Genomic DNA, 11,113 nt, shown 5'->3' on the forward strand with positions numbered 1-11,113 from the left:
CTTGTGTTTGCTGAAGACTAGGATGCCACAATCCCAATTTTGAATGCTTTTAAAAGTTAACAGAAAGACTAGGATCATATAATCTTAACGTAACGAATGAGTCGTATTCTAGGATCATATATATTTGTTAGTTTATTAGAGTCATGATTGAGCTGGATGGATCATCGTAAATTTGTTTTGTTATTTATTTGTTAGTTTAGTTTATTTATTTCTTATACTTTAATACATTATTCATGAACTAACATTTTTATTATGTGTTTTGTAGGTGGCATTCGGCAAAAGATATTGCTCGGGCTTTAGAAGACTGTTAGAAGGAATTGGATCGTCTCGTCAAGTCGAGACACATGACGGCTCGCAGATTGTTGCTATGTCAGATCAAATGGCTAAACTTACAGCGGTACTGCCAGAGTCAAAGCGGAGAAGATTAGCTGAACAAGAAAGCATGAGTGCAACTGTTTAGCAAATCAAAGAACAAGTTATGAACCTCGCTTATCGACCTATTACTTCGGCTCCCGGTGACACCGACAACGAGATTGGTGAGGATGATTGTGTAGGACAAACTTCCTAGTTTAGATCACTGGATATTTATGAACTTTTTCAAATTTCAAAACGAATTTTGAAAGACTTCATAAGTCTTTAATTTATGATTTAGGTACTTTCGAATGTTATTTTAAGTTTGTTCTTTTATGATTGTTTAGATTGCTTAAAATTGAGTGTGTTTGATTGGGCTGAATGGTGTAGAATTAAATTGTATTTGCAAGTGAGCATGCAATTTATCCTTTTGTCCGTCATTTTATGAGATTTTCAAAAAAAAATAGCAAAAGAGTGACAGATTGCATCACATGTTAGAAATAAAAAAAAATCAAGATTAAAATAAAGCGACGGGGTCCCTCATTTTTGTTAAAAAAATTGTAATAAAAGAAATAGTAAAAAAGAGACATGTTCCGTCATTTTTTGAAAAGCGTCGAACTAAACATCAATTTCGTCGCTTTTCTGTCATTCTTGAACAAAAAAGCGACAACAACCAACTAAATCTATACTTCTTCACTACTCCTACAGGGAAGGTGGAAGAAATTCAGTCTCTCTTTTTTTTGGGGGGAGCAGAGAAAGAAAAAATAATCTTATTATTTTTGGATATGGAAAACAGTGCATTTCTACTCACCCCGAGCGATCTTCATCCGTCGATTTTGATTTTCGTTTTTTGACAATTTTTAGTAGTGTACCCATGACGTTCAAAGACTATCTTTTCATGTTAAGATCAGTTTCGTGGGTTCCACTCTCCCGAATTAAATTTTGTATAGGCGTACCTGTTCCTTAACATAGTAGCTATCTGATCATGAAATTAAATTCAATATTAGATCTCCAGATTTTCCTATACTCACATGATTTTGATTTCGTCCAAATTTGGATTAGGCTAAGAAATGTCAAGTTACTATCAAAAATTTTCTGACCCAAAATTTTTTAACTATGACTTTTTTATAACAACGAAAACAAATAGTTACAACCCATTTCCCTTTTACGTCTTGCCTTTTATCTTTCTTTTTTAAAAAAAGTAAATTATATTCCCTTCATACATTTTCGGTAGTCCTATTTTAACTTAAAAACAAAATAATGATTGAGATGATATTTTTACCACACAATCACTTATAATTAATATATTTAACATTACTTCTTGAAAAATGATCAGATAAGTAAATGAGTGGGATGATCTTTTTTTAACCACACTATCACACAATTAATTAATATTTAGCATTATATCTTGAGAAATGATATGAGAATAGGTGATTAATGCCAAAGATAAAGTGTAGGACAAAATATTATTTGATATATTAAAACAATAATTAATATTATTGTTTTTTTTAAAAAAAATTTGCAATTAAAAGTGAACTACTAGTTCCTTAAAATCTGCCAAAAAATTAACGGAAACTTGGAGACTTATGGTGTTGAAAAATTAGTACCAAAGTTAAAATATCAGTCTCTCTTCACTTTTACTTCACTTCGCATACTTTTTTAAAATAAATTATATGAAGCACATTTTTTATTATAAGATTCATGATTATTAGCATTTTAAAAAAGTCTTAAGAGGAATAAGTAATTAATGTAAAGAATCAAACATTAATTATTTGATTCTTAACATTAATTACTTATTTCTACTTTTTATAATGCTAATAATTATGAATATTATAATAAAATATATGCTTGGTAAATGCAATTGAATAAACTATATACCCTGTATTTATTTCCTAACGAAGTGTTGGTATTGAAGTAATAATTTAATTTTTAAGCAACAAAGCAAAATCATCTATAAATGAGGAGATAGAATCCTAACAGTAGAAGTAAGTGGTTTTTATAAAATATTATTTAAAATCTTGTGTATATATTGCGTATTTAAAATATCTATTATTTGCTTATTCCTTACTCATTTAACCGTATTTAATATAGGATAACTTCTTTTTTCAGCAGTAAATATTAATCATAATAATTAAATTTGATTTGATTTTAGTGATTCTAAATATAATTGCATTAATTCAATTATCACTAAACTTTGCCACTAGTGTATCTGTTACTGTTGTAGTGTGATAACCCGATAAGTAACGTAATTAATTAGAAGTCATCTATATTTCTGTGTCATTTTAATGTGATCTTATCCAAATCTAGTTTGAAATTTTTTTACTTAAATTTCTTTTTAGGATAAAGTTTTCAAGTCCTTTTTTTTTTCCAATACACATTATATATACATGCCTAACCACTTATATAAACTATTTAAATTCAAACAAGAGCTTGGTTTATTTCACAGCCATTTTCCATAATGAAGATTTGTTTATTTTACATATTTTTGTTATACCTTGTTAGTTCAATTCATGCTTATCAAGTTTCTCATGACGGAAGAGCAATTACTATCAATGGAGAACGAAGAATTCTTCTATCTGGATCCATTCATTACCCTAGGAGCACTCCTGAGGTTATATATAATATAATTTTTCGATAAAATATGTATGTATATATATATATATATATATAAACCTTTTTTTTAATTTAACTTTGAATTTTTTTGGATAGATGTGGCCTGATTTGATAAAGAAATCAAAAGAAGGTGGATTGGATGCAATTGAAACATATGTATTTTGGAATGCACATGAACCATCTCGTCGTGAATACGATTTTTCGGGGAATTTAGATCTGATAAGGTTCCTCAAAACAATTCAAGATGAAGGACTTTACGCTGTTCTTCGCATTGGACCTTATGTTTGTGCTGAATGGAACTATGGGTACCTACGTGACTTTGTTCTTAATTTGTTCTTTTTAAATAATACCTAAATTGTGAATTTATATTTTTGTTTTGTGTAGAGGATTTCCAGTATGGTTGCATAATATGGCTGGAATTGAGCTTCGCACAGCTAATGGAGTTTATATGGTATAGTAATTAATTTAACTCATGAATTATTTACGTATAATCATAATGTTATTTTTTTTTTATTTTATCAGAATGAGATGGAAAATTTTACAAGGTTAATAGTTGATATGGTGAAAGAAGAGAAGTTATTTGCATCTCAAGGAGGTCCAATAATTTTAGCACAAATAGAGAATGAATTTGGAAATGTACAAGAAGCTTATGGTGATGCTGGCAAAGCTTATATTCAATGGTGTTCTAATATGGCTCAATCACTTAATGTTGGTGTTCCATGGATTATGTGCCAACAAGCTGATGCACCACAACCCATGGTAATTTAATTAATGATTTCATACCAGATTCCAAGTCAGTTAAACTCAGATACAGCTAGTTTTGCTACTAGATATGCCTTAGAAAGGCGAGCGAGATAGGAAGGAGGGAGATAAAATCACACGAAATACATGTATTTGGGACTAGATACAAGGAGGGAGAGAGAGGAGCAAGAAAGTTAAAATGTATCTAGAATAAATTACCCTAATTTTGATCCATGTATTTCAGCGCACTAGAAATTATTATTGACTAAGGCATGATCCAATTAACCCTAAACTAGTGATAATTCTACAAATTAGCCATTAATTTTCTATTAGATGTAACTAATAAAATCATATGTACTTTGTTTCCAGATAAACACATGCAATGGTTATTACTGTGATGAGTTTACACCCAACAATCCAAATAGCCCAAAGATGTGGACTGAAAATTGGACTGGATGGTAAGTTTTTTAATGGAATGTAAATATGATTATATTTATTTATTTGTTCAATCATTATTATTGTATTAATTAATAATTAATATTGAATTGTCTTAATTAATTTAAAAAGGTTCAAGAATTGGGGTGGCAAAGATCCTTTAAGAACAACAGAAGACCTAGCTTATTCTGTTGCACGATTTTACCAAACTGGTGGTACATTCCAAAACTATTATATGGTAAATTAGTCTTGTTCTTAATTCTCTTTTATTTTCATAATTATAATATTTTGATTTATGCTATATATTGCATTAATTGATTAATAATTTGTTATTATAGCAAACGTAACAAATTAAATTCGTCTATTTCAGTACCACGGTGGAACAAATTTTGGTAGAACCTCTGGTGGTCCATATATTACAACCACATACGATTATAATGCACCACTTGATGAATTTGGTAAGTTACGTTGTCTGAATTTTTCATTTTTTTAACTAATATTTTTTATGCATTTTTCACTACTAGATAAATAAGTATTTTCATGGAAAAAATGTTCAATGCTTACTTCTGTTGATATTTTGATTGAATAAAAGAAAAAATAGTAATATGAAAATTTTTTATTTCCTAGTACTTTCAGTGAGAATCTGTTTCCACCATGATTTTACAAGTGAGATAGTTTTAACACTTATGTTCTATAATACAATTTTCACTAATTCACCGCGTAAAGAACTTTTGTTTCTTTCTACTAGTGATGGTAATATGCTATATGAAGTTGTCAAAATAAATAATTTTATATATTGTGTTAATACAATCTACCCTCTCTAGACTACAGTTCGTTTATTTGTTGTTAATGAATTGGGTTTTTATGTTCAAGGAAACCTGGCTCAGCCAAAATATGGTCATTTGAAGGAACTTCATGATGTGTTGCATTCCATGGAGAAAATTCTTGCCAGTGGCACTGTCAACAACACTAATCTTGGAAATTCTGTTGCCGTATGTTTTTTTTAAAAAAAAGATTTTATGAATTTTCCTATTTATTTATTATTATTATTTTCATTTTTATACAACTTTTTTTTTAACAAACACATTTTAGGTCACCATGTATACATTGGATGGGGAATCAAGTTGCTTCTTTAGTAACGCAAATGAGACCACAGATGCAACCATATCATATAAAAATGTCTATTACAATGTCCCAGCTTGGTCTGTTACCATTCTTCCAGATTGCATCACTGAAGTTTACAACACAGCCAAGGTAACAAAAAAAATAAAATTATTTCGATTTTTAATTTCTATTTTTCATCGTCAATTTTTTAAAAATAATTTCGTTTGTATATACGTAGGTGAATACTCAAACTTCAGTTATGGTTAAGAAACTGAACAATGCTGAAAATGAACCAATTCCTCTCCAATGGTCATGGAGACCCGAAATGATCGATGATGCTATAATTCTTGGAAGAGGTCAATCTTCTTTCCATGAATTGATTGATCAAAAAGTTGTTAATGATACTAGTGACTATTTGTGGTACATGACTAAGTAAGTTACGTTATTAGCTCAAAAAATTCGATTACATTTTTCTATATAGTTAACATAATATGTGTATTGAATGAAAATATATAGTGTTTATATCAACAACACTGATCCAATATGGAGTGATGATATGAAACTAAGAGTCAATGCTAGTGGCCATGTCCTTCATGCTTATGTCAATGGAAAATATCTAGGTAAGAAATTCAAGAATCGCTTTAGTTTTTATTATTCCTTTTATAACATAACAGTCAACTGAAAAACGTTTATTTTTACTAATAAAATTATGTAGGTTCCGATTGGGCAACATATGGAATCTTCAATTATGTATTTGAGAAGAAGGTTAAATTGAATCCTGGCAAGAATTCTATATCATTGCTTAGTGCTACTGTTGGTTTTAAGGTACTTTTTTTTTTTTTTAAATGGTTAGTTTATATTATGTTAAATTTTTTAATTGATGTTAATATCTTTTTTTATGTTGTTGATTACAGAATTATGGACCTCATTTTGATACAATTGAAAGTGGTATTCTTGGTCCAGTTGAAATAATTGGTAAAAATGGTGATGAGAGTATCATTAAGGATTTGTCTTCTCACAAATGGTCATATACGGTAGGTTTGAAAGGTATAAATAATAAGTTATTTGATGAGTACAATACAGGGAAATGGGACTCACATGATGTTCCAATCAATCGAATGATGACATGGTACAAGGTAACATTATATATAAAATCTCCGTTTTTTTTTGGTCAGTCGTTAATTTCTTATTTTCTAGTAGTGTTGATTGTATTTTTTTTTAACCGTGTTCGATGTAGACTACGTTCAAAGCTCCACTAGGAAATGCTCCAGTTGTTGTGGACATGCAAGGTTTGGGCAAAGGAACAGCATGGGTTAATGGACAAAGTATAGGTCGTTATTGGCCTAGTTATTTAGCTGAGGGAAATTGCTCTCTCGATCCATGTGATTATCGTGGTCCATATTCTGCAGACAAATGTACTTCCAAATGTGGCGAGCCTACTCAAAGATGGTTCGTATACTTATTAAAGATCATTCCTTCATTATATATACTGACAGTGTAATGAGACTTTGATTTTTGTAGGTACCATGTTCCACGATCGTTCTTATCTAGCGATGAGAATACATTGGTGTTGTTTGAAGAATTTGGTGGGAATCCATCACATGTAAAGTTTCAAACAATTGAAGTTGGAATGGCATGTGGAAGTGCTTATGAGAACAAAACAATGGAATTGTCATGCAATGGTAGTCGTATAAGTGCTATTCGTTTCGCCAATTTTGGTGAAACGGAAGGAAGTTGTGGATCGTTTGGCAAGGGAAGTTGTTCAAGTGAGCAAGATGTTGTTTCTCTTGTTGAAAAACAATGTGTTGGAAAGGAGAAATGTTTAGTTCAAGCATCTGAGAGTGTGTTTGGAATGACCAATTGTGGTAATAAGGAGAAGAAACTTATTGTGGAGGCTGTGTGCTAGTTAAGAAGCTACACTTGCACATTGTTCATATATTATGTTTTCTATCTAGTTATCTGCAAGTTAAGTTTTTTGTTAAATAGTTTGTTTTAGGTTTCATTTTGTGTTATGTCTAACTCTTGGTAATATAATTAAGGTCAGATTTAAAATTTTTGTTCCCTGTGTTTTCATTTGAGCCCTTTCTCAAAACTTATTTGCAGGATTTTATTTTATCTAATTTATGACGATTATAAAATCTGTGTAATAGAAGTGTTGGAGTAGGTCGTTCCTAAGTTTGGTCCTTAGTCTAATAGTTCAAGTCACATTTGTCTGCTTTGTAACTTGATTGAAGTCAAAATTGACATAATAAGAAGGTGGATGGCGTCAAATATTATAACTTTTGACTTGACAAGACTCAAATACAAGTGTGTTTTTCAGATGAGCCCCTAGTATATGTTAATGTGGCCGTTTTGAGCTCACAAAAGAAATAGTTTGTGTGGGAATCTAAATTTTTCTTCCGGTTGACTAAAGTGTCCTCAACTATATATGGCCGCAAATTTAGACGGAAACATAATTTGTTCAATGTATTTAAATTTAAATTTGTTAACAAATATAACACTGCCTAATACTGGATAACGAATTGGAACGGGATTATCAGATCGGAACGAATCGGTATCGAATTGGAACGGGATGAGTTGACCGGTATCGAGATGAATCGGACCAGAATTATCGGGACGGATACTCAGTTCCGTTCCGTCCTACTATATATCGGAATGGAACCAGAACGGATCGAAATGGAACGGAATGGGATAAACGGAATGACACATCTAGTTATTTCAAAAAATAAATTTTTTTCAATTACGATGATTCTTTTTTTTAAGTTTAAATTAATAATTTTTAAATTTATAATGTAATTTTATACTTATGTTTATTTTAAAGGTATGTTTACTTATTAAATTTGCAAGTTAAGTCTAATTAAGTTTTCAAGATTTAAATCTTTTGAAGTTTATAAGTTGTTACTAATTATTTATTAATATGTTATACTTATATTTATAAATTATAATTTAAATAAATTAAATTTGTAATTTAAAAAAATTAAATTAAATAATATAAAATAATTACACAAATTAAAAAATATCAATTTAATCTATTTAAAATTTGCATTACAAATTACAATTTCAATTTAATGATAATATAATACTAATAGGGGACAATTGGGTTACTTGGATAATATTTATTATTTAATATAAAATATAAGTTATAATTTATAAATATATAATATAAATCAATTAATATAATCATAATACATAAGTACTCCTCAACTTATTAATATAAATCCTACAGACATACTTATACTATATTAACGTCCTATTTCTCCCCTTTAACTTATTTTATTAATAATTTTCTATCTCTTTTTGGCTTATGTGGCACTATCTTGTGGGTTCAATGCTAATTGACTTTTTTTTAAAATTAGTGTCACGTAGGCTGAAAAGGGGTAGAAAATAACTTATAAAATAAGTTCAGGAGTAATACGACCTTAGTATAGTATAAGTGTGTCTCTGAGATTTCGGACATAGGTTGAGGAGGTACTTGTGTATTTTTCGATTAATATTTATAATTAATTGAAATCGAATCGAAACCAAAATAAATCAGAATAAACCCATACCGATATATCGATACCAAACGTTGATTCCGTTCCGTATCATAATTTAAGATATCCCGTTTCAATCCGTAGATACCAAACTGGGATAAACCAGAACGGTACTAGACCGATACCCGTTCCGTTCTCACAATTTCATTGTTTACCAATTTTAATATCTATTTTTATTATAATAGAATTTCATTGTTTACCAATTTTAATATCTATTTTTATTATAATAGTATATTGAGTTACTCCCTCATTCCCATATTAAACGAGGACTCTCTTTTATAGGACAATTGATCTTAAATATTTTATGTTTTTTAAATTTATAGGACAATTGATCTTAAATATTTTATGTTTTTTTTAAAAAAAATGATATATCTTATAAAAAAGGATTTAAAACAAAATACCCTTGAACGATTTTAATAAAATTCGAACGATTAATAAAATTCCGCTTTTACCTATTTAGATTAATAAAAAAGTAAATTAGTAAAAAACCATTAACCATTATTCGTCTTCTATATTTTAACCACCAAATATTCAAATGTCAATCTTTTCTTTTGCTCTTATTCCAAATTTTAATCCCAGTAACCAACTTCATTTATGATGGGTCGATCATAATGTTTTATTTTAATTTAAATTAATTAAACAACATTTACCACCTGATTTTACGCCTCCACTATTCGATCCACCTACAAAAAATTTCATTTCAAATAACCCAGAAACGTAATTACTGAATTCCCTAATATTATTTAGCAATTAAGTACGCCGTTAGAAACGAACATTATAAGTCAAAATTGACGTTAAGAGATATTTGAAGGTCAACGATGATAATTTTGTACCAATTTGACAAACATTTTAGTTGGTTTTCGATAATACTTTTTTTTTTTTTTAACATTTGCTGTTAATCAATAATGCAACACGATACATGCAAACACATTAACACTTGATTAACAATACTCGATCTTTTTCAGAAACTATTTAGTCTATTTTAAAAAATATAATCCTTTTTTTCTCAGAAAACTTTTACTGTAATTTTTCAGGTAGCATATTTAAGACATTTTGATATATTTGAATTAAAACTACAATTTAGAATAAAAGGGAGTAATATATAAAAACTATGAAAAAGAAAATTGACTTTTAAGTGGATACAAGCTAAACTTGAATACATTTTAATCTAGTCCAAATACAACCACGTATCAATAAGCAACATTAGGTGTTTGAATTGATTCATCCATCAAAAGGACCACATTCTAGCACTATCAAACAAATCATCATGCAACACTACTTCCCCATGATCTAAAGAAGAACATCCAAACTCCAAATCATCTCTAAAAAACACACTCTCCACAGCTGCTGATCTGCTGTGGTGGTGGTCTACAACCACGGTAGCAGCAGCTGCAGCCAACTCTTCACTTACTCTAGTACTACTACTACGTGCATGTCTGGATGCCTTCACTTGAATTTCGGAAGGTGACAACTTATAATTATCAGCATCACATGAAATCAGCGGTGGATCGTCCGGGAAATTAATCATCGCGGACGGTCCACGTAAACAAACCACCGCTGCATCATAAGCTCTAGCCGCTTCCTCCGCAGTATCGTAAGAACCTAACCATATTCTGTCACGGCTTTTCGGTTGCCGTACTTCAGCTACCCATTTCCCCCATTTTCTCATACGAACACCCTTATAACGATCCCCTTTCACTTTTTTCTCTTTCTTTACTTTAGCCCTCACCATCTTTAGTTAGATTAATAATTAGTATAAGGGCAAATGAAATGATTATTGTGTGTGTATATATATTTATTAGAGAAGAAACGTGGAATGGGATATAAAAGGACACGTAAGTTTTGATTCTTTAAGAGTTGAGATAGTTGGACGGAAACATGTGTGTGCATATCGTGGCGTTTCCTTTTCAATTTTTCAAAGGATGATCGACACGTGGGATAACCGACTAAATTTCGGCTGTATGAATAATAATATTGTTGACGGATTGCCCTTGGAATCCTTAATCCTGTTTTAAATTAATGTATTGAAGACCCAAATTTCAACATTTTTTTATTTTACCCGCTCCGTTCATTTTTATTTATTTAAAATATTTATTTACTTGAAATATTACAATATAATTTATTATTTATATAATTTTATTTTTAATTGTCATATTGTATTTTTAAATATCGATTTGGTTAATTTATCAAGTTAAATTGATTGAATATTTTATATTAAAAAATTAAATATTCATTAATTATACAAAAAATAATATATGTTCAAGTTTTTTTTACATCTCAATAGGATGATATATATATATATATATATATATATATATATATATATATATATATAT

The 11,113-nt window shown here is 29.5% G+C and overlaps 2 protein-coding genes across 2 annotated transcripts; one reads left to right on the forward strand and one right to left on the reverse strand.

Annotated features, from left to right (window-relative positions):
* Window positions 1-2,648: 2,648 nt before the first annotated feature.
* On the forward strand, window positions 2,649-7,300 carry LOC101260450 (beta-galactosidase 15-like). Its single transcript, XM_004243872.5, has 15 exons — window positions 2,649-2,962; window positions 3,061-3,269; window positions 3,349-3,415; window positions 3,487-3,723; window positions 4,075-4,163; window positions 4,273-4,378; window positions 4,511-4,598; window positions 5,014-5,132; window positions 5,233-5,394; window positions 5,483-5,676; window positions 5,761-5,864; window positions 5,960-6,069; window positions 6,159-6,380; window positions 6,482-6,693; window positions 6,766-7,300. The coding sequence occupies exons 1-15, from the start codon at window positions 2,810-2,812 to the stop codon at window positions 7,148-7,150; spliced, it is 2,457 nt and encodes an 818-aa protein (XP_004243920.1). The 5' UTR covers window positions 2,649-2,809; the 3' UTR covers window positions 7,151-7,300.
* Window positions 7,301-10,005: 2,705 nt separating this feature from the next.
* ERF-H9 (ethylene response factor H.9) lies at window positions 10,006-10,509 on the reverse strand. Its single transcript, XM_004243645.5, has one exon. The coding sequence runs from the start codon at window positions 10,507-10,509 to the stop codon at window positions 10,006-10,008; it is 504 nt and encodes a 167-aa protein (XP_004243693.1).
* Between the last annotated feature and the right edge of the window lie 604 nt (window positions 10,510-11,113).

This window comes from Solanum lycopersicum, chromosome 7 (genome assembly GCF_036512215.1).
Source record: "Solanum lycopersicum chromosome 7, SLM_r2.1".
NCBI classification, from domain to species: domain Eukaryota; kingdom Viridiplantae; phylum Streptophyta; class Magnoliopsida; order Solanales; family Solanaceae; genus Solanum; species Solanum lycopersicum.

Coding starts and splice junctions, on each gene's coding strand:
- LOC101260450 (XM_004243872.5), top strand. CDS start 2,810: ATGAAGATTTGTTTATTTTACATATTTTTGTTATACCTTGTTAGTTCA. Junction 5,133..5,232: donor ATCTTGGAAATTCTGTTGCC/GTATGTTTTTTT, acceptor AACACATTTTAG/GTCACCATGTATACATTGGA. Junction 5,865..5,959: donor TGTCAATGGAAAATATCTAG/GTAAGAAATTCA, acceptor AAAATTATGTAG/GTTCCGATTGGGCAACATAT.
- ERF-H9 (XM_004243645.5), bottom strand. CDS start 10,509: ATGGTGAGGGCTAAAGTAAAGAAAGAGAAAAAAGTGAAAGGGGATCGT.